At 43.7% G+C, this 26,836-nt stretch overlaps 3 protein-coding genes and 1 long non-coding RNA gene across 6 annotated transcripts in view; 3 read left to right on the top strand and 1 right to left on the bottom strand.

The window, feature by feature from the left end:
- Positions 1-26,836, top strand: part of LOC133167245 (uncharacterized) — a 116,150-nt gene that overhangs the window by 54,854 nt on the left and 34,460 nt on the right. The window lies entirely within an intron of this gene.
- On the top strand, positions 574-6,046 carry LOC133167399 (uncharacterized). Of its 3 annotated transcripts, none has more exons than XR_009717972.1 (4): positions 574-773; positions 2,116-2,187; positions 2,266-2,412; positions 2,706-6,046. It is a non-coding gene; the product is annotated as an uncharacterized LOC133167399 (long non-coding RNA). The 3 variants fall into 3 exon arrangements; XR_009717973.1 differs by having other exon boundaries at positions 574-1,710; XR_009717971.1 differs by lacking the exon at positions 574-773 and having other exon boundaries at positions 1,726-2,187.
- On the top strand, positions 7,363-13,880 carry LOC133167289 (spindle assembly abnormal protein 6 homolog). The gene is made up of 16 exons (XM_061297982.1): positions 7,363-7,477; positions 7,806-7,866; positions 8,254-8,333; positions 8,415-8,519; positions 8,639-8,807; positions 9,146-9,223; positions 9,541-9,648; positions 9,715-9,906; positions 12,153-12,347; positions 12,424-12,492; positions 12,725-12,904; positions 13,077-13,158; positions 13,233-13,333; positions 13,414-13,475; positions 13,548-13,648; positions 13,747-13,880. The coding sequence occupies exons 1-16, from the start codon at positions 7,416-7,418 to the stop codon at positions 13,788-13,790; spliced, it is 1,689 nt and encodes a 562-aa protein (XP_061153966.1). The 5' UTR covers positions 7,363-7,415; the 3' UTR covers positions 13,791-13,880.
- On the bottom strand, positions 13,961-20,722 carry LOC133167288 (leucine-rich repeat-containing protein 24-like). The gene is made up of 2 exons (XM_061297981.1): positions 19,751-20,722; positions 13,961-14,549 (listed from the first exon to the last, which is right to left on the bottom strand). Exons 1-2 carry the CDS (start codon positions 19,892-19,894, stop codon positions 14,184-14,186), a joined length of 510 nt encoding a protein of 169 aa, XP_061153965.1. The 5' UTR covers positions 19,895-20,722; the 3' UTR covers positions 13,961-14,183.

The raw sequence follows: 26,836 nt of genomic DNA, 5'->3' as shown, positions 1-26,836 counted from the left end.
CTTGTAACTTTGGCTCTTGTTGGTTTTCTTTGTGGCAGCCTTTTCTAGAAGCCTATTGAGTTACGCTCATATATGTCTTTTCTTTACCCACTCTGTGGTATGAATGCTGGTGGAAACCCTTTAATGGGAGATTTAAGTGAAGCGACCTGAAATCCATTGTCTCTCTTCTGCTCATCAGGATCTTTTGGTAAGATTGACCAATGACGAGGATCCGCATTTTTTCTTCAGCCTCACAATCTCTGAGGAAGATTTCCAAAGGTTTGCCTAAGAAGTAGCCACAATTCCATTTCCTGCATCAATGTGCTTTTTTTTTCAAGTGCTCTTTTATTTTTCTGTTTAGTTTGAAAGTCCAGCAGGAGTTATTGATTGAATTTGCGTCATTCCCTGAGATGCTGGTGCAGCTTCTTCGTCAATGTCAGTCAGAGCAGAATTGCAGCCATCCCAGGTACTCCGCTGCCCCCCACCCACCCCCCCTCGACATCAAGATGTTTTCGCTATGGGAGCCGCTTGTTTTTTAAAAAAAATAAATTTAATTCATTTGATTTTTTTGATGGTGTGCAGGTTCCAGCTGCTGTTCTCATGCGACTCGCCGTCACTGGATGGCCCCGGCCAGCTGAGCGTGATGGAGACCAACTCCTTTAAGCACAGCAACCAGCTTTCTCTGCGGCTGACGCAGGGCTCTGACAAGCACGTCAAAGACTACCTGGCTGCCTGTCTGGCCTCTGTCAAGGTGACACCAAGCTGCCCTCGTTACATCAAACTTGAAGACAGAGGTAAGTGGTTTCTCAGGTATCTCTCCTCCAACTTCAAATTTGATATTTGGATTAACATGTTTGATAAACACTGAGGCATGTGCCTAGTTCATTTATTAATTATTTTGTTTTAGCCTGGACTGATGTGTTGGTGTGCAAATTATCATTTCCAAACAGGGTGGAGGTTAATCGAATATTCTAAGATTCTGCCGTTTCATTTACTATACTCGGAAAAAATATTGCCCTGTTGTTGCAATGGTCTTTTTGAGGTACATTCTGATGAATTTGGAATGAATTAACTCCATCAGATGCATGAAAGTGAAAATGAGTTGTAAAACGAGCATAGGCGGCACTTTTAAATCTGCCCTATTGTTTTACCTGTGAAAATTAATGCTGTATCATAGGAAGGCTGTTCAAAGTCTACGCGCAAGGCTATTGCACGAGGAAAATTGGCCGTCCATGTGTGCACAATGGGACAAAATGGCCACCGCCATACCCATGTGCTTGCAATTGAAGACATTGCTGGTTTAAAGTCAAAGTGGATACACAAACAAAGAAAGGAAGAGAAGTAAAATCACATGCTACAAATACAAGCAACATTTCAAGTTGCTTTGGCCGCTTTCGGTCATCAGTTTTGCAATTTGTCCGAGTGAAGGCAAAGTGCTTCGCCTTGTCGCTAAATGCTGCAGTGGGACATGCGTTCGCCAGATTGACAAGGACTTTGCACATTTTTTGAAATTTTCTTCACAGACTTGGAATGAAATGGGAATGTGTACACAAAAAACAGATCCGAAAAATTCCTGATTATTTGATTTTGGCCCTTTCTCTTTCAGAATGAACAAAAAAGTCACGAAAGCTCTTGTGGTGGGGATGCGCCGTGACATCCGGGCCAGAGCCTGGAAGCCCACCGGCGAGATGGATGGGCATTATGAGAACATAACTGTTGCCCTCTGTGACGGTAAGACCGTGTTTAAGATGACTCTTTTCAGTCATCTGGCTAGCCGAGTCACAGAGGGCAACAGTTATGTTTTCGCCCATTTCATGGCGGAGCCCAACGCTCCAAACGTGCTGCTCTCCCAAAAGAGCAGCAGAGTATACGTCGGGGCGGAGGTGCGGTGTAGCGATGCCTTAAGGGCTGAGGCACGCGCACTAATTTTCCCCCCGGCGTTGGCAATGCCCCTCAGCGAGGTGATCGGGAACCCTCCTGAGGGGCTGGTAAATGTCGAGGGACAGGTCGAAAGTGTAAATTTAATTCACCTGCATGTTAAATATCTATTTAGAACTACTAAAAATACAAAATTTAGTTTTCTTGCATTAAACGTTGCAGGCTAACTCAATGGTATGTCTGTTTGTTCCAAATTAGAAACAGCCAACCAGACTCGTGTCTGTGCGCGGAGCTCGGTTGGTGCCCTTGAGCGTCTTGTACCTAAAACAAGTAAGTAACCTGTCCCTTTACTGTTATTGCGCTTCACGCATGCATACTGAAGTAATATTTGGTTTTAAACTATTGCAGGACGAAGCGGTCGTGAGAGTGGCCATGTGGAGGGAGGCCACCTTGACCCCGATCAAGGTCGGGGCCTCCTACACTTTCACGCACCTTAGTGCCGTGACAAACGACTTCGGCCTGTCCCTGAATACGACACAGCATTCAAAGATATCGGTGAGTAAAGAAAAGGCTGTAAAACGGAAAAGGAATGTCATCAGTTTAGGTTCAAATTTTACAACTTTACAACAAAGGCTGTTGAATTGTGACCAGCGTGTCTACAAACAAACCCTCCCCCCGGTGGGGACAAAACGGTACAGATAATGGAAGGATTTTATGAATTAGTAATTGCATGTGATGTGACTGTGATGAATTGACCTTTAACTTTATGGAGTTATTCTTGACCTTTGAGTTGTATAATTGTTCTCAGTTTTCACCTGAGTAAACCTAATTGTGTTTTTATTCCCTAGGGCTACAATACAACTAGGAAGTTGGTGGCTATTGGGGTCATGATGGAGGACGACGAGGAGGTCAAGTTGGTGGATGTGGAGGGTGTTGAGACCACAATTTCGATGGCCGTGTGGACCAAGGCTTTTGTTGAGCCGCCAACGTTGCCCGAAGAGTGACTCCACTTAACTCTTATTTATTCGGAGGGTGAAGTGGTGGAGATTAGTAAATAATTTTTTATTTTGCCAATGCTGTCCATTTGCCTACATTGTTTTCTGTCAGTTAGGGTTTGGATGGGTGCAGTTGTGCTTTTCATTGGGAAGTGTTTAAATTTTCTGATTCACCCCATTCGAACTTTCACACGTTCCCAAAATTCATGTCACGCTTGCTACCATTTTTCTTGTTCTACTTTATTATTGTGTGAAGGCGAAGTGAAAAACAACTCCCACATGCTTCAACAGATTCACCTCGTTCAAACTTTCACACGTTCCAAAAATTCATGGCAAGCTTGCCACCTTTTTTCTCCTTCATAACATTTACCGTTTTTAAGTAATTAGCAAATTCGTGCCTTTTAATTCCCCCATTCATTCTTAATGGCAATGTCAACCCGAGCCAGTTCCCTGTAGTGGGTTCGATTCCCACATTGGGCGTCATTGATTATTTTACTCTTTATTCCTCCCGCTTATCATTTTCAACGCTGATCATTTGTAACTAACATTCACATTCAACATTCATTACATTAAGCAATTTCCACCACTTTGCTTACGCATTCGCATTCAACAAACACATTCATTACATTAACCAAATTCAACCACTTAAAGCAGTGCTTCTCAAATAGTGGAGCGCGCCCCCCTTGGGGGCGCGTGTGACCCTGGGGAACAGGCTTTTTTTTTGGCAGTACTAGAATAAAGTGTAATTGCGCGTTTACTACAGCAGGGGGGAGTGGCGCTCATTGTTACTTCTGTCACGTTTGCGACAGTGCAACATTTTACGACTTACAAGACAAGTTAGGATAGTCACGGTGGGGAGGGGGGGCGCGAATAGATTTTTTCTTGCTGGGGGGGGCGTAACAGAAAATAATTGAGAAGCACTGACTTAAAGTAAGAGACCCGATTAGCTCGTGGGAAAAACAAGTGATTCCAGAACACGAGCGGCATCAAAACCCGCACTGGTTCGATTCCTACATTGGTCGTCCTTATTTATTTTACTCTTTATCCTTCCCGGTTATCATTTTCAACGGTTATCGTTTAACTTTTGTCATTCGCATTCAACATTCATTACATTAAGCAATTTCCACCACTTTGATTACGCAGTCGCATTCAACAAACACATTCATTACATTAACCAAATTCAACCGTCACTGAGGAAGAAATCTGATTAGCTCAGTCGGAAACACAATGGCAATGTCAACCCGCGCCAGTTTCCTGTAGTGGGTTCGATTCCCACATTGGGCGTCATAAACTATTTTACTCTTTATTCTTCCCCTTATCATTTTCAACGCTTATCATTTGTACCTTTTTTGTAACATTTGTAACATTTCATTTTTAACGCTTATCATTTGTACCTTTTTGTAACATGTATTTGTAACATTTTCCCATTTATTTCACAATTATTTCTTTACCTTTTCATTCTTCCCGCTTATCATTTTTAACGCTTAACGTTTGTAAATTAACATCTGCCTTCGCCTTCACACGCAATTTCTTCCGAAATTGCAATTCTAGTTAAACAACTTATTCCTCCCACTTTTTTGACATCCAACTACTCCCACATGCTTCAACCAATTCACCTCGTTCAAACTTTCACACGTTCCAAAAATTCATGGCAAGCTTGCCACCTTTTTTCCCGTTCATAACATTTACCGTTTTTAAGCAATTAGCAAATTTGTGCCTTTTATTTCCCCATTCATTCTTAATGGCAATGTCAACCCGAGCCAGTTTCCTGTAGTGGGTTCGATTCCCACATTGGGCGTCATTAATTATTTTACTCTTTATTCTTCCCGCTTATCATTTTCAACGCTTATCATTTGTAACTAACATTTGCATTCAACATTCGTTACATTAAGCAATTTCCACCACTTTGATTACGTATTCGCATTCAACAAACACATTCATTACATTAACCAAATTCAACCACTCTTAAGAAAGGGACCCAATTAGCTCGTAGGAAACACAAGTGATTCCAGAACACGAGAGGCTTTCCCGAGTGGTATCAAAACCCGCGTCGGTTTGATTCCCACATTGGGCGTCGTTATTTATTTTACTCTTTATCCTTCCCGGTTATCATTTTCGACGGTTATCATTTGTAACTTTTGTCATTCGCATTCAACATTCATTACATGAAGCAATTTCCACCACTTTGATTACGCATTCGCATTCAACAAACACATTCATTACATTAACCAAATTCAACCATGACTAAGGAAGGAACCTGATTAGCTCAGTCGGAAACACAATGGCAATGTCAACCCGCGCCAGTTTCCTGTAGTGGGTTCGATTCCCACATTGGGCGTCATAAATTATTTTACTCTTTATTCTTCCCCTTATCATTTTCAACGCTTATCATTTGTACCTTTTTTGTAACATTTCATTTTTAACGCTTATCATTTGTACCTTTTTGTAACATTTTCCCATTTATTTCACAATTATTTCTTTCCCTTTTCATTCTTCCCGCTCATCATTTTTAACGCTTAACGTTTGTAAATTAACATCTGCCTTCGCCTTCACACGCAATTTCTTCCGAAATTGCAATTCTAGTTGTGTGAAGGCCTTGTTATTCTACTACATTTTTTATAGAGTTCTTGTTACAATTTTTATCCCCCCTCCCCACCATCTGTCACTTTGCTTGGGACAAAAGGAGCCTTCAGAAGTGAAATTTCTTCTCAATTATTCATTCAAATCAATTCACTCAAATCATTCTCGTTATGAAAGATTTGATCACAAAACGTGTGTGGCTTTTTCTTAAATGAACACGTTTGACATTGCTGTAGTGTCAGCATTTAATTATATTGCGCTGCCATGTTAAAGCAAATTAATAAATGCAACAATATTAATTTGCCTTGAAAATACCTGAGTAATAAAATAAAATGGATGGATGGATGAATGATGATCACAATTAAGTATAAAGTCTCCTTTGTAATCTATACTCCTTGTAGCCTGTACCCAAAAAGAGGAGTTTCTTTGCATCGAGGTTTATGCAAAGAGCTCACGTAATTATATTGTTGCGTTTTGGTGAAGTGGTTGAGTATTCCGCCTGTACGACTGGTCTTTGAATGCACCCCGCTTCAATGGCAAAACGCGGATGAATTTAAAGATATCAAATGAGAATAATCCTTTATAAAAATTAAAATTGACTGACGCAAACGTGAGTTCTTCATGTTTTTATTGAAAACAACGTAGTGCTGACGCCGTACGACGCCGTACGACATCGGTTTTCGCTTTCCCGCGGCAGGGGGAACGAAATCTCACGGGGGAACCAAATCAAGCACAACACCTGTCTGCAGAGGTCACTTGGCATGGTAATTAGTTGGATAATACATGTGTAAGAATTAAGGAGTTATCATGATGTCAAGTGAAAAAGAATAAACATGACAGGGGGTTAATGAAGAAGCATGATTTTAATAATGAAAAATTGCAATGGCCCAAACAAATGGTTAATTAACAATCCATGGAGCAAGGATTTGGGTACTATTTTGGGTCGTTTGGAAGTAAATAAGGGGGCGGGGCTACCTGACGTCATCGCCATAAAATAAATGTGTAATATCTCCGAAACGGAACCAGCACAAACGAAATTTTTGCTGCACAAACCTGCACAAACGAAGCACAAACGAACGGTACCATTTTGGGTCCATTTGGAGACAGGTGGGGGGGGGGGGGGGGCTGGGTGACGTCATCGCTATAAAATAAATGTGTAATATCTCCGAAACGGAAGCAGCACAAACGAAACTTTGCTGCACAAACCAGCACTAACGAAGCACAAACGAACGGTACCATTTTGGGTCCATTTTGAGCAGATGGGGGGCTGGGTGAACTCTGGATGACCTATAAAAGAATCGTTCATAACTAAAAAACCATCGCAGCACAAACAAAATGTTTTGCTGCACAAACGAAGCACAAACGAACGGTACCATTTTGGGTCCATTTGGAGACAGGTGGGGGGCTGGGTGACGTCATCGCTATAAAATGAATGTGTAATATCTCCGAAACGGAAGCAGCACAAACGAAAATTTTTTGCTGCACAAACGAAGCACAAACGAACGGTACAATTTTGGGTCCATTTGGAGACAGGTGGGGGGCTGGGTGACGTCATCGCTATAAAATAAATGTGTAATATCTCCGAAACGGAAGTAGCACAAACGAAAATTTTTGCTGCACAAACCAGCACTAACGAAGCACAAACGAATGGTACCATTTTGGGTCCATTTTGAGCAGATGGGGGGCTGGGTGAACTCTGGATGACCTATAAAAGAATCGTTCATAACTAAAAAAACCATAGCAGCACAAACGAACATTTTTGCTGCACAAACGAAGCACAAACAAAACAGACTATTTTGCTTAAATTTTGCGGGGGGTGGGGGGCCAGCTTCACGCAGGTACAGCACACTGATATAAAATCAAGTTTGCGGCACTACCAGTTCTCCCAAAAGGGAGCGGTAACGCGTAATTTGCCGACAGTCCGCCGGCGAAGAAGATAAGCTTACCAAAGAAGAAAAAACACAATCGCAACGGCGGGCCAACATGGAGGCAGTTTTTAGCGATGTTGTCAAAGTCATAATTAGATGTCGACACTGTGATGAAAGGTACTTTGGTATTTTGTTTTTGTTTTGTCATTTGACAAGTTAGCCGCGTACGCGTCCTGCTTGAGCGCCCGACTCTCACGCGCGAGTTGCGCTACCTGCGTGTACTGTCATTGTAGTGTCAAGTTCCGATGACTTGTTTTGTGTGTATGTTCTTTGATCTTTCTTTGTAATTCATTGTATCTGTCTCGTATTGGCTTTTGTTTTGTGCAGCCAGGTTGGCCTTGCATCCGAAGCTCTTTTACTTTACCTGGATAAGTTACTGATTTCGGAGGAAAAAAAATAGAATGGTTTCATCTGTATGATAAGGTATGTTTTCCTGTTAATACAGAAAAGCACGCATCCGCGTCACCATTGAGCGTCAGTCGAGCACAAGTGCCGTTTGCAAACGAGTGAGTATGGCATTTATTTCGAATAAGAAAGTCCTTGAGCACTCCTTGCTTTAAATTATTGCATATTTCAAGAACAGTCAGTCCTCTAGCGAAACGCCAACATAAAATGTGGCAAACCTCGGGATCATTTACAACATTTAGGACTCTTACCAGCTGGCCTACTGTTACTTTTTGCCTTTGTTGTTGTCTTAGTTGCTTTGGATTGCTGACTTGTAACTTTGGCTCTTGTTGGTTTTCTTTGTGGCAGCCTTTTCTAGAAGCCTATTGAGTTACGCTCATAAATGTATTTTCTTTACCCACTCTGTGGTATGAATGCTGGTGGAAACCCTTTAATGGGAGATTTAAGTGAAGCGACCTGAAATCCATTGTCTCTCTTCTGCTCATCAGGATCTTCTGGTAAGATTGACCAATGACGAGGATCCGCATTTTTTCTTCAGCCTCACAATTTCTGAGGAAGATTTCCAAAGGTTTGCCTAAGAAGTAGCCACAATTCCATTTCCTGCATCAATGTGCTTTTTTTTCAAGTGCTCTTTTATTTTTCTGTTTAGTTTGAAAGTCCAGCAGGAGTTATTGATTGAATTTGCGTCATTCCCTGAGATGCTGGTGCAGCTTCTTCGTCAATGTCAGTCAGAGCAGAATTGCAGCCATCCCAGGTACCCCCCCCCCCCACACACCTCCCCCCCCTCGACATCAAGATGTTTTCGCTGTGGGAGCCTCTTGTTTTTCCAAAAAAAAAATTTTTAATTCATTTGATTTTTTTGATGGTGTGCAGGTTCCAGCTGCTGTTCTCATGCGACTCGCCGTCACTGGATGGCCCCGGCCAGCTGAGCGTGATGGAGACCAACTCCTTTAAGCACAGCAACCAGCTTTCTCTGCGGCTGACGCAGGGCTCTGACAAGCACGTCAAAGACTACCTGGCTGCCTGTCTGGCCTCTGTCAAGGTGACACGCCAAGGGCAGGACGATTCTGGGGCCCATGCACATTTTGAAATCGGACAGATGGGTCCACTCAATACCCAGATGAACTGGTCTATGTAAAAATGTGAATTTGGATAATGAAGTCTTTTGTTTGAGTTAGTTCGATTGAATCTAGTTGGAAGTAAATAGCTCGTTATTTATGATTTAAAATAAGTACATGAACAATTCTTTGATTACCAAATTATTTCAGGAGTTAACTTAATCAAAGACTACTGCTTTACTAACTTATTTTCCGTCTTATTCTTTCAATGGGGATGACGAAAATGGCTCTTGACAACTGTCAACGTCTTATTGCGTTTCAGGCTGAGAAGGAAGCACTGGAGCTAAAATTGAAAAAGACAGAAGATGATCTGACGAGGCGGCTCAACGACGCCGAGCAGGTTCTGTTTCTTGTTGCCATTTTTTGTTGCTAAATCTAAAAACAGAACAAGCTGCAGCTACAATAATTAATTGACAAGGCATTTTTTATCAAATGAATTGACAGCTGCTTTGTTCTGTGATTCATTATTTCGATACGCAAACTTGAAATTGTCCAAATGTGCAATTTCGGCCTCGCACCAGTACTCCGTAATAACGGACCGATTATCATTTTAGTGAAATGCTGATAATCAGGTGCAGAGTTCCGATAATCGGTCCATCTAAAACTAAACCTTTTAAAATGAGATTGAATTAGGTTCGGCGTCACGTATCTCGCCAGACGCTGTCGGAGATGGAGCGCATGCGTCTGGAATGGACTCTTGAGAAGAACTCGCTTTGCAGCCGCCACGCTGACGAGTTGCGCCGTGAGCAGGAGAAGGCGGCCGACGTAAGCCCGACTCCCCAACCCCCTCCGGCCAACCCTGTGGCGCCGAGTGATGATGATATGTCACAGTTGCAGGAGCGCCAGCAGCAGCAGACGCAAAAGCACTGTCAGGATCTGGAGCGCGCTCACCAGCGCGACAGCCAGCAGATGCAAAGCCGCCTGGTGCAGCTGGAGACCTCCTGTGGGCAGCTGAGTGACAGGGACTACCAAAACCAGGCCGCCCTCAGGGACCTCAAGGCCAAACTGGTGGCCGCCGAGGAGGTACGTCTGCCATTTTTGTCATATTCACAGCGCCAGATAGAGAGCCCATGAAAACAATAGTTAGGTGTAAAATTCCACTGCCTATACAATGACTCAGCAAAGTGAACTCAAGAGTACGGGCTTCACACTCTTGGAGCCAAGGCCCATAGTTCCAACCATGGCACCAGTCCATAAAGTCAGAATAAATAAATGCTGACAGTTTTGTTTGGTCGTATTCATAAACGCACCTCGTTTGTGTGAACCCGTTTCATCTGACCCAAAGCGGGAAGCCAGGATGGATTCCGTTGTATGAAAGGCAGATACTAGATGTTCACGCTTTGCCAATGTGCTGCCACCCACTGGACGAATTGTTGTGCGTGTCACTCCAGCATACAGGACTGTCTCAGAAAATTAGAATATTGTGATAAAGCTCTTTATTTTCTGTAATGCAATTAAAAAACAAAAATGTCATACATTCTGCATTCATTAAAAATCAACTAAAATATTGCAAGCCTTTTATAATTTTAATATTGCAGATTATGGCCTACAGCAGGGGTGGCCAACCCACGGCTCGCGAGCCGCATGCGGCTCTTTGCCGGGTTTCATGCGGCTCCTTTACGTTCGCTTCGGGGGAGGGGGGGTTGTTAATGAGACGTCAAACGCTGCATGTTCGCTTCGGGGGGAGGGTAGTAATGGGATGTCAAACGCTGCGTGTTCGCTTCGAAGGGGGGGGGGGGGCTCTTTGCGGTACACAGTAAAAAAATGTGGCTCTTAGTCTCTGACTGGTTGGCCACCCCTGGCCTACAGTTTAAGAAACTCAAAAATCCTATCTAAAAAGAATTGAATATTTCCTCAGACCAAGTAAAAAAAAAAGATTTATAACAGCAAAACAAAATCAAACATTTGAAAATGTCCATTAATGCACTCAGTACTTGGTTGGGAATCCTTTTGCACGGATTACTGCATCAATGCGGCGTGGCATGGAGGCAATCAGCCTGTGGCATTGCTGAGGCGTTATGGATGCCCAGGATGTTTCAATAGCGGCCTTTAGCTCATTTGCATTGTTGGGTCTGGTGTCTTTCAGCTTCTTCTTCACAATACCCCACAAATTCTCGATGGGGTTCAGGTCAGGGGCATTGGCAGGCCAATCGAGGACAGTAATGCCATGGTCAGTACACCATTTACTGGTGGTTTTGGCACTGTTGGCAGGTGCCAGATCATGCTGGAAAATGAAATCATCCTCATTTCCATAGAGTTTTTCAGCAGACGGAAGCATGTAGTGCTCTAAAATCTCTTGTTACACAGCTGCGTTTACTCTGGACTCAATGAAAAACTGTGGACCAACACCAGCAGCTGACATGGCTCCCCAAGCCATCACTGACTGTGGGAACTTCACACTGGATTTCAAGCAACTGGGATTTTGCTCCTCTCCAGCCTTGCTCCAGACTCTGGCGCCTTGACTTCCAAATGAAATACAAAACTTGCTTTTGTCTGAAAAGAGGACTTTGGACCACTCTGCAACTGTCTAGTGCTTCTTTTCCATAGCCCAAGTCAGACGCTTCAGAAGTGGCTTGACCATGGGAATACGGCTATTGTAGCCCATTTCCCGGACACGTCTGTGAACAGTGACTTTTGATACCTGGACTCCAGCTTCAGTCCACAGTCTATGAAGCTCCTTCAAATTCTGGAAGCGACTCTTCTTCACAATGCTGTTAAGGCTGTGGTCATCTCTCTTGGTTGTGCAGCGTTTCCTGCCACATTTCCCCCTTCCAACAGACTTTTTGTGGATGTGCTTTGAAACTGCACTCTGTGAACAGCTTGCTCTTTGAGAAATTTCTTATTGTGTCTTACCCTCCTGATGGAGGGTGTCCATGATGGTCCTCTGGACCGCATTCAAATCAGCAGTCTTCCCCATACTTGTGATTTAGTTTACTGAACCAAGCTGAATGTTTTTCAAGGCTCAGGAAACCCTTGCAGGTGTTTCAAGTTAGACAATTCAAGTGATTAGTTGAATACCCTACTAGTATACCTTTTCATGATATTCTAATATTTTGAGATATTTGAGCTTTCTTAAGCTGTGCGCCATAATCTGCAATATTAAAATAATAAAAGGCTTGCAATATGTCAGTTGATTTGTAATGAATCCAGAATGTATGACATTTTTGTTTTTTTTAATTGTATTACAGAAAATAAAGAACTTTATCACAATATTCAAATTTTCTGAGACAGTCCTGTATGGCTCGATGGCTTGTGTTGCGTGCGCGCAGGAGTGCCAGCGCTTCCAGCAGCAGGTGGCGTCGATGCGGCGCCAGAGGGACTCGGCCGAGACAGCGCTTCACGCCAACGAGCGACTGGGCCAACAGCTGCAGACGCGTGTGGGCACGCTGGAGCAGGAAGCCAAAGACCGCGAGCAAAACGCGAGTCGCACTCAGGAGGCACTGAAGGCGGCACAACAGCAGAAGGTCGGCGCCAGCTGGCCTAGTCAGGAGGGGGCTGTTGCGCCACACCACAACACGCCATCTCCTCTTTGTTGTGTAGGAAACCCTCGAGGAGGACGCCCGCAGCAAAGAAGCCCAGGTGGAGATTTTGTCCGCAGACTTGAAGAAGGTTTGTCGTCTCGCTCGTCGTCTAACAGTATCGAAATGTGCGTGGTGGCCGCGGTCGCGCAAAGCTTTTTAGCAGATTGCCCGCCTGCTGCTTATTGGACACCATTTGGTGTCTCGCAAGAGAATCAATTGCGGCAGCGCCGCCAATTATTTTGGCGAGGACTGGGAATGGATGGGGCCTGCATTTAAGCTGCCAAGAGACTCAGTATTGTGACATCTGGCGCTGTTGTTAGGCCAACGAGATTATCAAGAAATTCTGGTGCGAGCTGCAAGTTCAGCAGAGCAAGAACAAGGACAAGAACGTGGCACTGGTGGAGCAGGAGAAAGTGCTGCGCGACACCTCCACCCAGCTGGAGCGAGCACAGGGGGAAGTGCGCGATGCTCACCAGCAGCTGCAGCACAAGGACCAGCAGGTGAATCGAGCCCGTGCTTGCGTGTCTTGCGTGTGGCTCACTTTGCATTTCGCTCGCTTTTTGCACGTGCCTGCAGTACCAGTCTGTTGGCTTTCTATGTATGTGTTTTGTGAATCTGCATGTCTGCATGTGCTTTTTGTTGACTTACCTGTGCGCGCACGCGCTTTGTCAGGTTGCGAGTCTGAAGGAACAGCTGGAGTCCAGCATGAAGAAGCTGGCCGAGTCGAAGGAGCTACTGCGGAGCAATGAGAATGGTGAGCGCAAGCGTCCGCCTCGTCTCGGGCACGCGGCGTTTTCATGTGGCATCTTTTGTCTGTGTTGTTGTCAGTGATCGGCTGGATAAACAAGCAACTGAACGAGAAGCGGCTGAGCGAGATGCTTGCGGAGCCGCCACGGAGCACGCCGCCGACCGCCGCCATGACGTCAGCGGTAAGAGAGCGCCGTCATCTTTGTGGATGGGATGCACGTGTTTGCTCGCCATCTTCCGTCTTTTTCTTTGTCCCCTGCAGGCTCACTTTTATCCTCACGTGAGCAAAAGTCCTGCAATGCCCGATGTTGTCTACAAGCCAGCGTGAGTCGCTTGAGACGGCTTCCTCTCCAGAAGAGGAAACGTGAGAGTGAAATGTGAATTTCTCTATAACAGAGCGAGCCCGAGCGTTGGCGGTCTGGATGCCAAATACTTCAAGAGGAGAGATGACGGCGGCGGCCCCGTTCGCGAGTCTCCCGACGCGCTCATCGCCAGAGGTGATGTCGCACACTCGTGATAGCACAAAACGGCACGGCCACGTCACACCTTGAACCTTGGGCACGCTCACCAGCCGATTCTTGTCTTTCCTTCTCAGAGTTTCCGCGGAGCAAAACACCTTCAGCCTACTTTCCCAACTAAGCACACACACTGCGCTCCACCTATGTTTATGAAGTTGCACCCTTGTTACAGAGCTCTGATTTCTCAAATAAATCAACCTTGGGTTCTCGATATTGTCCTCCACGTGGTGCTTTTTACTTTAACAGTGAGGACAAAATTGCACTTGCAAACAACAACATACAGCCGTTGTCATCACCAAACGATGTCAGGTGACCCTCCATCTTTCGCTGCTATTTTCAAAGGACAAGCCCGGTTTGTCTGCAAAATTCTATTTTCTCTTGCTCACTTTCCAAAGAAGACGAGTACGAAGGAGAAGCAAATGCGCCAGTACACAAAAGTCCAGAAAGCTGCTCAGTGTTTGTCCAAGGAGTTTTGATAAAAGCACAGCCATCGGGTCACAGTGTCGGCCTGTATTCAGCAGTTGATCTCGTAGGCCGTCAGAGAGTCCACAAACAAGCCGGCGTGGTTGACAAAGACCCCCTCGCCCTCTGGCGTCATGACCGGCTCCGCCTCGCCACCCTCGCCAGCAATTCTTCGCGCGGTCTGAATGTCGCTGTCCGCCTCAGCGGTGGGGAGCGAGGGGCTGGGAGGTGGGCCGGTTGCCAAGGAGCCAAAGGGGCCGCCGGCGTCAGGGGGGGCAGCGGGCAGGGCCGGTGGCAACACGGGTTTGGCACGGTTCAGGATGAACATCTCGTGGCCACGCTCGTCCCGGAACTCTTCCAGCTGGGCGAACGTGGTCGGCCCGTCCGAGTAGTCGTTCAGGTAAAGGATGCTCTCCTCCTGACGCACAACAACAATTTGAACTTCAACCGCGCATTCTTGCAGTCTCTTTGAAGACAAACCAAACAGCATTAGTCCTGCTAAAGTGAGAATTTCTAGGGGAAAAATGTTTACATTAAAAAACAATTGGGTGGAGAGGGGAAGAAAAAAAAAAAGGTCTCACTATCACATCCTAAAAGTAAAAGTACAGTAATCCCTCGCTACATCGCGGTTCGTTTATTGCGGTTTCACTACATCGTGGATTTCTTTTTCCCAATTATTATTTTTTTTTTAAAGTCAAAATAAAACTTCTAAATTGAGAAATTATGGCACAAACTTTTTATAAAAAAAATGGTTATAATAAGAGTTGTAAAAACATATTTACAGTGTTGTACCTTGTTATAGAAAAATTGTTATAGTAATAAGAGTTCTAAAAACATATTTACAGTACCGTTTTTTTCCATGTATAATGTGCAAAATTTAACTAATTTATTGTCCTAAAATCTGGGGTGCGCATTATACATGGGTAAAAAAAAAACCAATTTTGTTTTCTTTTCTTTCTTTTTTTTAAAATCCGGATATGATACGGAGGCCGCCATTACAGATGCGCTTTCTTCTCTGCTGTTCACTTCAAACACGCTCCATACGAACACAATGCTCTTGTATCAGACGCTTGCTCGATCACCTGCTCGTTTGCTGTCACAATGTACCCTACACAAATCCGAAACATTTCTTCGCTATCGCGTTTGCTAGCGCATGCGCAGTGATACTGACCAGCAGAATAACATCCGGTTGTTCCCAAAGATGATATTTTTTCTGAAATAATTTTACGTTTGCGGATTTAAGTAGAGTCAAAATTTGAGTGCGTATTATACATGGGTAGAGGCTTTTTTCCAGCGTCAACATGCCATTTTTAGGGTGCGTATTATACATGGGGGCGCATTATACATGGAAAAAAACGGTATGTACACTTGTACCTTGTTGTAAAAAAAATTATAATGATAAAAGTTGTTCTAAAAGCATATTTACAGTATGTGTTAAGAATTCTCCATGTTATTTGTTATTCAGCCGTGCTTCGATTTGAGGTAGGGTGATTTATTTTGAAGGCCGTTTTCAGGCGATACCACTTCCTATTTTAAATTCGTGTACATACCGTAATTTTCGGATTATAAATCGTTTTTTTTTTTCATAGTTTGAGTGGGGGGGGCGACTTATACTCAGGAGCGACTTATATGTTTTATTTTCACACATTTTTACTTCATCATTAACACATCACTTACAAGTATAGTTGACCACTTCACATGTTATTTTTAGTATAGTTGATCACGTCACATGCTTTGATATCTTTATCCTGAACATATTCAAAACATGAAAAATAGAGAGAAAAAAATCTAATAAGGTAATTAACACTTTAAAGCACCATATCCTCTGGACATGTCCTCTGTCACCAGGATGACATAAAAGACGAGAAATTTGATCGATGGATTTAATGATTTGGAGTGACACAAATGGTTTGATAATATTGTTGTTTATGTGATAGTTATTTAAAATATAGTTTATATATCGTTGTATGGGCCTGTGGAATAATTTGAACTGCGGCGCGGGACGCGGCATTGTTGACAAAGGACAATCGATGGATTTAATGAATTGGAGTGACACAGATGGCTTTATAAACGTGTTATTTATGTAATGTTTTTTTTTAAGTAACTGAATGTTAAGTCAGGCCCGTTCTCAGCTCCTCGTTTGTGTTTGTCACGTTAGCATACCGTATTGTTTAGCCTGTTGTTGCTCGTTCATGTCTGTTCTAACCCTAACCCTAACCCCTAACCCTAACCCTAATCCAACAGGATTTTGTCGAATAAATTGCCCCCCAAAATGCGACTTATACTCCGGAGCGACTTATATATGTTTTTTTTCCCCATTTTTGGGCATTTTATGGCTGGTGCGATTTATACTCCGGAGCGATTTATAGTCCGAAAATTACGGTATGTCGGTTACAGTGGTACAGGACTCATTGACGACGTAAGTGAGTCTCCTAACATGAGAAATGAACGATCACGTGTCTAACCTTTAGAACAGGGGTGGGCAAACTACGGCCCGCGGGCCACATCCGGCCCACGGGACCGTTTAATCCGGCCCGCCAACCCTGAACAAATTGTATTATTAAACTTTTTTTTTTTGGTCATTTTGCCTGCAATGACTGCGTTTTCCCAGTAGATGGCGAAGCGCTTGCCTGCGCATTTATTACCGGAAGCCGTGTCAGAAAGCTCGGTGCACACTCACAAGTGCGTGTACGTACATGGCGCACTCGCGCTCTATTTGTATCAGTCCCGAATTTAGAGCGTGGGCTGTGACGACAGCATTCTTATAATTCGCGCACTGAGCTTTCAGATGCAGTTTTGCGCTAAAGCCACCCACAAACCTTCCCCTGGAATCCTTCCATTAAAATGAGTGGCCCGAAAAAAAGAAGTGAGTGCCGAATGTTAAAAAAGAGTGGCCAATTTGGCTCGACGGACGCGACGTGACGTTCAGCCACATGAACGTCAACATCAACCCGTCACAGATCAAGGTAAACGGACCAACACCTCGGATCTCGCCTAAGAATTGCCACAACAAATTTTACTCCAGACTATGACGCACTAGCAAAAAAGGGAGACCAACAACACTGTTCCCACTGAAAATGAACGGGAGGCTCTCAAGTTTATTGTAAAAAAATGCATTTTGAATATGATTTGTACACATAGCAGGGATTGAAACTAGCGACCATTCTCATTTTCAAACAATGCAGGATGCTCAAGGACATTGATGCACCACCTATTTGCGACTAATCTTAACCTGTAAAGTTCTTAAGGCTTACTTTAAGGAGGTGTTTCCCGTTTCCTCACCTCTGTTACCAGGTGTTTGCGAGTTAAAACTCTGCTCTGATTTTCAGATACCCCTCACCGTGTTGCTGTTTTGATTACTTTATTTGGATGTATGCTTTCACCGATTCTTCAATATGATATATTTGGTCAGAATGTTTGCCGTTTGATGTGATCTCATAAGATAAACATCTTTCATTAATCTGACCTGCAGGCACTGAAGTGATGGAGATTGTTATTCATAATAACAGTGTCGTATTTTATGAGAATCACTGATAGCAGTTTTTTAGTGAATTATTTTATTTTTTTAATGCTGTTAATAAATGCATTTGTTTTCAAAAAAATTGTTTGGAATATCCATGCTTTACTACCTACTAAAGGCCAAGATCTTTTATGCAATGACCTTTACAGGTCGCTTATATGACTTCACACAACGCCTACGTCCATCTGCTCCTTGTCCGGCCCTCCGGTCCAAATTTAGAACCCAGTTCGGCCCGCGAGTCCAAAAGTTTGCCCACCCCTGCTTTAGAACAATGTAGTATTGCGCCAAATGTTCGTTTACATTACTTTAGAGGTCCGTTTTCGCGTGTTAGCACGATCGCGAATTAGCATCTTTCCGCTAACTCATTAGCCTGCCCAGTACTTCTTAACATGTTACACCAGGGGTGGGCAAACTTTTTGACTCGCGGGCCGGACTGGGTTCTAAATTTGGACCGGAGGGCCGAACCAGGAGCAGATGGACGTAGGCTTTGTGTGAAGTCATATAAGCGACCTGTAAAGGTCATTGCATAAAAGATTTTGGCCTTTAGTAGGTAGTAAAGCATGGATATTCCAAACAAGTTTTTTGAAAACAAATGCATTTATTAACAGCATTAAAATTTTTTTAATAATAATTCACTAAAAAACTGCTGATTCTCATAAAATACGACACTGTTATTATGAATAACAGTCTCCATCACTTCAGTGCCTGCAGGTCAGATTAATGAAAGATGTTTATCTTATGAGATCACATCAAACGGCAAACATTCTGACCAAATATATCATCTTGAAGAATCGGTGAAAGCATACATCCAAATAAAGTCATCAAAACAGCAACACGGTGAGGGGTATCTGAAAATCAGAGCAGAGTTTTAACTCACAAACACTTGGTAACAGAGGTGAGGAAACGGGAAACACTTCCTTAAAGTAAGCCTTAAGAACTTTACAGGTTAAGATTAGTCGCAAATAGGTGGTGCATCAATGTCCTTGAGCATCCTGCATTGTTTGAAAATGAGAATGGTCGCTAGTTTCAATCCCTGCTATGTGTACAAATCATATTCAAAATGCATTTTTTTACAATAAACTTGAGAGCCTCCCGTTCATTTTCAGTGGGAACAGTGTTGTTGGTCTCCCTTTTTTGCTAGTGCGTCATAGTCTGGAGTAAAATTTGTTGTGGCAATTCTTAGGAGAGATCCGAGGTGTTGGTCCGTTTACCTCGATCTGTGATGGGTTGATGTTGATGTGGCTGAACGTCACGTCGCGTACGTCGAGCCAAATTGGCCACTCTCTTTTAAACGCTCGGCACTGCTTTTCCTTGGGCGACTCATTTTAATGGAAGGATTCCAGGGGAAGGTTTGTGGGCGGCTTTAGCGCAAAACTGCATCTGAAAGCTCAGCGCGCGAATTACAAGAATGCAGATGTCACAGCCCACGATCTAAATTCGGGACTGATACGAATAGAGCGAGAGTGCGCCATGTCCGTACTACTGAGTACGTACACGCACTTGTGAGTGTGCGCCAAGCTTTCTGACACGGCTTCCGGTAGTGAATGCGCAGGCGAGCGCTTCGCCATCTACTGGGGAAACGCAGTCATTGCAGGCAAAATGACCAAAAAAAAAAAAAGTTTAATAATACAATTTGTTCAGGGTCGGCGGGCCGGATTAAACGGTCCCGTGGGCCGGATGTGGCCCGCGGGCCGTAGTTTGCCCACCCCTGTGTTACACGCACACACGTATATCATTTTCAATATTTATACAGAATTTTCTGTATGTTATTTATACTATTAATGTATTATTTACATGTTTGAAACAATTAATGTTCTAATAATAATAATAATATATGCACTTAAATGGTTTCATATACATTTATTGACACACAGAAAATGTACAGATAAAAAAAAAAATGTACAGATGGGAGGGTGACCGTACTTCGCGGATTTCACTTATCGCGGGTGGTTTTTTGAACCAATTATCTGCGATAAACGAGGGATTACTGTATTTCCTGATGCAAAAATTCAAACTTCACAACAAAAGCGATGCCTCTTCGGCAAGAAAAAAGGGCAATTTGTCCTAAGCCTGTTGCAAGCCTGCGGGTGCGCGCTTACCTTGTTCGCAGCGTGCTGGTCCTTGTGTTCTCGCAGTCGTCGGCTGTAGATCATGGCGACCAGCAGCAGCGCGGTGAGCACCAGCAGCGAGATGCCGGCGGCGATGGCCATCTGCGTGGCAGCGGCCAGTGCGCCAAAGGCCATGCTGCCCAGAGCGTAGAGAGGCTCCTGGCTCACCTCACCGCCGCCACTCCGCAGGCGCGGCCACACCGGCGTGTCGAGGGGCGCCGCCTGCGCCCAGCCGGCCCAGATAGACGAGGACGAAGAGTTGATGGCGAGCTGGAAGGTGACCCGCACTGTGCCGCCCGCGTTCCAGGCCTCGCACTCGTACACGCCGGCATGTGCCACCGTCACGTTGCTGAGTGTCAGGGTTTTCCAAAACTATCTTGATCATATGATTATGTTGGAATGTATGTAACCAGTAATGAATAACCTTGGTAGATCAGTTTTATGCTTATGTTGGTGTGTAACCAGTAATAAATAACCTAGCTTGTTCCATCCTACACAATGTCGTAAAACATCCCCTGCCCTGATAATCTAGAGGTCAAGGGCCTTTTTTACTTGTCTATTCAGTCCACTGTCACCCCCACCCTTTTTCTCCTAATAAAGATGGTCTTGTGGGAAGCGAGAGTCAGACGTCATTCGATCATTGCTGTACGCACAGTGACGAATGGACTCTCCGCCTGCAGGTGCCCAAAACGACTAACTTGTCTCCAAGTGGTTCTTGCAAAATAAGTTAGAGTGAGCACCACCCTAACATTTTGGTGCCGAAACCCGGGACCCTCATACCCACCTTCTGACTGACGGAGGAAGACGTGCTGCATTGTCGACAAGCCAGCGTCCATTAGGAGGACCTGGAAAAGAAAGTCCTGGGAAGAGAACTTCTTCGCTGGGCCAGCATCTTAGGTCTGCCTTCGTCTGACAGAAGTGGTTTGGCGGGACCCGGCGATGCAACGAACCAGGAGACACGTAAGTTAAAAAAAGAAAATAATAATAATAATAATAATAATAAAATAAAATAAAATATATATATATTTTTTTTAAAAAGCGCTGATACAGCTTTGGTTTGTCCGAGCTATGAGACACGGCTTTGGTTTGTCCGAGCTATGAGATTCAGCTTTGGTTTGTCCGAGCTATGAGATTCAGCTTTGGTTTGTCCGAGCTATGAGATTCAGCTTTGGTTTGTCCGAGCTATGAGATTCAGCTTTGGTTTGTCCGAGCTATGAGATTCAGCTTTGGTTTGTCCGAGCTATGAGATTCAGCTTTGGTTTGTCCGAGCTATGAGATTCAGCTTTGGTTTGTCCGAGCTATGAGATTCAGCTTTGGTTTGTCCGAGCTATGAGATTCAGCTTTGGTTTGTCCGAGCTATGAGATTCAGCTTTGGTTTGTCCGAGCTATGAGATTCAGCTTTGGTTTGTCCGAGCTATGAGATTCAGCTTTGGTTTGTCCGAGCTATGAGATACAGCTTTGGTTTTTCCAAGCTAGGAAACAGCTGGGATTCTAGTCCTAGTGGAAGGAACGGGCTAAGAAAAAACAGAGTTTTTTTTCTTAATTGAAGGAGGGCGTAGATTCTCTTTTTGTCCGTTTTTCCAAGCTGTTTGGAAGGGTTTTTCATCCATCCTGGATAGGCCTAAAAATAAAAAAGCGCTGGAGTTTGTGTGATTGAGAGTGACTGGTAGGATAAATTGACTAAATAGCAGTTCTAGCATTGATCCACGAAAATAATACAGGCTAGTAATTGTTCAAAGGTCAATTTAAACTTGCATTGAGGATCCTCAAAGAAAAAGAATAAATTAAAAAATAATAATAATTAATAATAATAATAATAATTGTATAAACCTAAAATACCAAATTAAGATGGGAAATAAAAACGATAAATCTCTAGCTCTTGAAGGAGATGAGTTCATGGCGAGTAGATTTCTTGATTGTATGTAATACATGCTGAAGTGGAAAAAGAAAAGAGAGAGAGTTGAATTGTGCTAGACTGTGGTTGAAAGCTTCACAAGAGAGAAGAGAATAAATCCAAAAGACAAAAGACAGAAAGTTGAAAAGTGCTGCGACCATGTTTGTCAGGCCGGAAGACAATGAGGCCACAGTGCGCAGGCGCACTGTCCCGGCCACGGCTCCAGCCGCAGCTCAAGCAGAAGAGCAAGAGAGACATTCCGCTCGTGTGCAAAACTTGTATACAACAACTATGCAGTGGGACAGGCATGCTGAAAAAGTTATCCGAAAAGGCAAATGTTCTGATGTATTTCATCTAGATGATGATAATGATCTAAATGAAGATACAACGATCTTCTCCCAAAGTTCCCAAAGGGGAGAGGAAGAGAGAGAGACCAACAAGGCCGAAGGCCACCATATAATTCAAAACCCCCATCAGATTTTGACAACTGTTGGAACTGTGGGAAACGTGGACACTGGTCAAGAGAGTGTTTTAGGAAAAAAAAAAAAAAAAAAAAGCGGTGGCAGAGGAAGAGGCAGAGGAAAAATTTAACATAAAAAATAAAACATTTACAGCATGACAAGCTTCCTCTCCTTTGACCCCTCATGCTAATACAGAGAAAGAAAGAATAGATGCCCATATGACAGCAAAACATGTCATTGTCAGATTATTGGAACATTTTCTGGATTATTAGAGCTCTTGTCCATGCAAGACGTATGACAATGCTGTTTGTATGCCCAATGACAAATGACCAGAGATCAAATTGTGTGTGTACACTAAAGTTCAAATTTGCAAATCAAGTGGTAAATAAATGCAACTTGCTTCTAGAAGATAAATGAAAAATTAAAATGTACTGTCCTTGTGTGCGTGGGAGGGACTAGCTCATGATCGACCACAGGAAATGGCCAGCCTGTGACGAATCATTTGTGCTGGGACCTGCCCTACGCGCGCGAGAGCTGTGCATGTGTGTTAAAATGATGAAGATTGGCTAAACTTTTAGTGTAAAGAAATTTGTTAGATTGTGGTCTATCCAATTTGCACCGCAGAACAGAAACGATTTGGAAAGATAAAAATGAGAGGAAAAGAGAAAAATGTGTTTGCGAGCAGAAATTTATCCACACTAGTGCATGTTAAGTGTTGAGCCCTCATGAGAAATTTGAAAAAGAAACGACAGAACATGCTTTCAGGAATTGGAAGAAGCAAAATTGTGAATTTAAGACATTGCAATGCTACATTTAATAGGAATAATTGATTGATGGTGTTATAAAATTATACAAGCTGCTATATGCGAGCTAAATCTGAGAAATTGAGTTCGTTAAATCTAAAAGCAAAGAAAAATTCAGATTAATTTGCCAGTAGTTTTTTGAGTTGAGTTTTTTTGGGATTGGTGGATTGTTCTATCAGGAACCTTGAGTTGAAAATGGTATATGGATGTTGTGTGGTGAGCTTGGATGAATTGAGACCAATGTGATGGTAAGACTCCTTTTTGGAGACTGTGTGTGAGATGCAAATGAGCATTGATGAATGATTGCCTTGAATGATAGGAAAATACAGGTTGAATGGTTGAAGCTGTTGGCGACTACTATGGAAAATTAGTAGAGCGACTTTGCTGAAAGAGTGGTTTTGAGTAAGTTGAATGCTAAAATGAAAAACATAGCTTTTGGATTAATGATTAACTAGAGAAAAAATTGGAGAACCAGTAACACATGCAGAAGATGTGTGAACTGGGAAATTGAGAAGCGTTTTGAAAAAAAAGTCAAATTAAATGATGGAATCATATGTAGTAAAGAACACGTTCTCCCAAAACGTTTGTCAAGGTGTGTGGCATGGGCGTTGCCAAGCCTCAGAAGGAGGGAGTGAATAGGACAGATAGTGGAAGATAGTAATAATACAAACCTTTACGACATATGGATTTTCTAATACATTTAGTGTCATACTGTGGTAAAATTCTATTCTGGTATCATGCAATGTATATCTCACTAGTAAGCCTAAGTGTGACCGGGTCATGTTTCGGGTCAGGTTCGTGCGGGATTGTTTGGGCCTTGGTCCATGATCTCATTGGCACGAGACATCTGGTTTCCATTAACAACTGACAAGATATGCACCCGAGTGAGGAAAGGGAGGCTAACTCATAAATAATGAGGAGATATTGGGAGTAATCTGTTGGTCCTTTCTTTAAGACCCTTCCTGGTGCAGATAGGTTAGCAACAAGAGAGATTTAGAGGTTCAACAGAAAGACAGTTAAAAGAAAACAACATTATTAATTTGGATAGTTGCGGGCTAACAGGAGCATGAGAAAGAAGAGCTAAGAAGCGGGATCCAATTTGATCAGGGAGATTGGAAATTCACAACACCATATTCTAAGTCACATTTTTGAGCAAGCATGACACAGGTAATAACGTTTGAGAGGTCAAGACATAGATCAGGGCTAGATGTGGAACGCAGACCTCGTTGAGTTAATTTTAAATAATGATACTGAAGACAATGTACTGTCTCATTAAATAGGAACTATAGACAGAACGTAGCTCGAAAATAGGATGAGTTGCAGGACTTACAATATAAAGACGAGATCGCTGTTACTAGGAGAATTTGAAGTTTGGTAAACAAACATTACTAGTGAATGGATGGCAGCAGCTACATTTGGAGATAGTCTTACAAGTTTGATGTCCCAGTCTGTCACTCTCAGTGCCAGGATCCCTGAAAACTCAATCCCGAGACTCTGCCTGCAGCCATGGACGTCTACAAAACGGTGCCTGGCATTGAGGCACCTTTGACCTTTGGCAAGGACAAAGAAAGACTGTTGTTGTACTTGTAGGGGGGCAAGTACACTCTGGAAGAAAGACGACATCCTCGGGGACGAAAAAAGACAGTGAGAAGTGGAGGAACTCACAATGTTGAAGAAAAAATGGACATTTGAACAATGGACTCATTCGAGAGTGATGGATGTGTTGGCTCTGAAGCAACAACAAAAGAACACCATCTTGAGAGGGTGAGGTGCGGCAAAAGATATGGACTTGAAATGTCCAACGACCAAATCGCACTCCGTGCTGAAACTTCGTGGGGCTTGGGGTAGAGTGGACAGGAGCTTCATTGTGCACTGGGTTTGACAGAACTGAGGAGATTTGATAAAAATTTAATAATGCGTAGAGCTACAGAGAGAAGCATCATGGTCAGAGATTGAACAGATTGGACAAAACAAATAGGCTAAAACGGAGAGAAACAAGAGCGAGATCTGATGTTTTGGCTCATCAGGCATAAGAAGTAGAAATTGAGTTAGATACATTTTAGAATAGGACATTTGGACTAAAGTGAATTCAGTCAAGAGGAAGCTAGGTTGCTCAATGTACCTACTCAATAAAATAGTAAGTTCGTTGCACCACAGTGGAGTTTGGGTGGTCAAAAAGTTGGATACGTTCAATTTTTGACTTTCACACAATCATGCATAGGAGTCGCACAAGGCGACAGTTAACAAGACAATGACTGCAATAGGGATCACTTACGACTGCACCGACATGGAAAAGTAGAAGCAAGGGAGTTGAGTAAGGGATTATATGCAGAACAGTCCGCTATACAGTTACCAATAGGAGGTTCTATCAAAAGAAGCTACATGAGAGATGTATAGAATCCCTTTGTCTGTGCTCTGTGTTTGTGCGTAATCTCTGTAAAGTTGTGTCAGGCTGTTGTTGTTTGTCTGAGCCTTGGGTGCGCGCTCGGTGTGTGTGCGTTTATGTGCACAACCTGTGTGTGTGCGAACGTGTTAGGAAGAAGACGGCATGAATAAGGGAATCTCCTTTAAGACAGGAGGCAATAAATGGGAAAGCCCCTGTCATGAACGGTCTTTGGTTAGGAGGAATCATTAGGAAGTGCTCAAACTCTTCTTTCAAACACTCCTATCTGCCTCGTTAAAAAGGGCATTACAATTGACTACAAGAGTTGCAAAAAGCAGATGAAGAACATAGGTAGCATGATCAGGGCCCTCAGGCTGAAGGATGTGTCAAATGCAAATTTACTGCCGCCTGATCTTTCCTCCTCACAGGTCGACAACCCCATCAATCCAGGAGACTGGGTCTACATCAAGGTCATCAAAAGAAAGAACTGGGCCAGCCATGGTGGGAGGGACCATTCCAAGTCTTGCTGACTATCCCCCTCCGCAGTGAAGATCGCTGAACGACCCAGCTGGATTCACCTTAGCCACTGCAAGCTACGAGGAGTGCTGGACCCCTCATTTCGGGACGGTGGCAAAGTCTGCGAACAACGATCCCAACTCCGCTAGGCGGGGGGATGTCTCGGTGTTCCTGTCATCTTGGTAGCAACGGGGCTCCACATGCCAGGTGGATCCTCTGCTGCGTTGTGGTTGGAGCATGCTATAGTCTATGGACACATCTGAACAGACCAAGTGATAATGTTGACCGTGGGAAACGATGGTCACACGATGAGAACTTTGAGGACTGGTCATGAGACCCCAGAAACCCATACGAAACCAACGCTTGGTACCGGTATGTGAAGGTCACTGTGGGAGCGCACACACAGGAGGGATGTTATCTGTGTTTCCAAAAACTCCCCTTGCTCCACACAAGTTCACTTGGAGGCCAGAGCAATGAATGTCACTGAAGCGAAATGTATGGCATCCATGGGAGGAGATTGATATCAACACCGTACTGTCAGTCAGTGAAGCTACCCCTACCGCCCTGGAGTGAATCTGTGATCAAACTATTTTGGATTAATCCCAATGTGACTGTTGGAGGACGACAGATGCCACAAGTGGCCTAAACCAGGACGCTACCTGGAATGGACTACACGTGTTTCATCCAAGAAAACAAGACCCACGGATGCATTCACGACAACTGCTCTCCAGGAGGGAACTGGATGGGAGCTTTGGACATCACCGCTGTGTGCCAGGATGGGAGAGCCATTTCAAGGTGTAAGAGCTCTCCTGCCAACATGGCTGTACCATTGGACGGGTCCTACTTCATTCGGAACGGATCGTGGCTTTATTTATATTTTCTTATTGATAGCATTCTGGTCGCCTAAGGCAGAGGGGCCGTGTGAGACTTTTCCTGCGATTTAACATCGGCCAGCAGGTTTTTAGATCACACAATAAGTTTAATCTGGAGTATTGAGGAAAGTCCTCATCTTCACTGGAA

This window comes from Syngnathus typhle, linkage group LG14, assembly GCF_033458585.1.
Source record: "Syngnathus typhle isolate RoL2023-S1 ecotype Sweden linkage group LG14, RoL_Styp_1.0, whole genome shotgun sequence".
Classification (NCBI taxonomy): domain Eukaryota; kingdom Metazoa; phylum Chordata; class Actinopteri; order Syngnathiformes; family Syngnathidae; genus Syngnathus; species Syngnathus typhle.
Note: the sequence above shows the minus strand (reverse complement) of the source record. Positions and strands in the feature narration are given on the sequence as shown.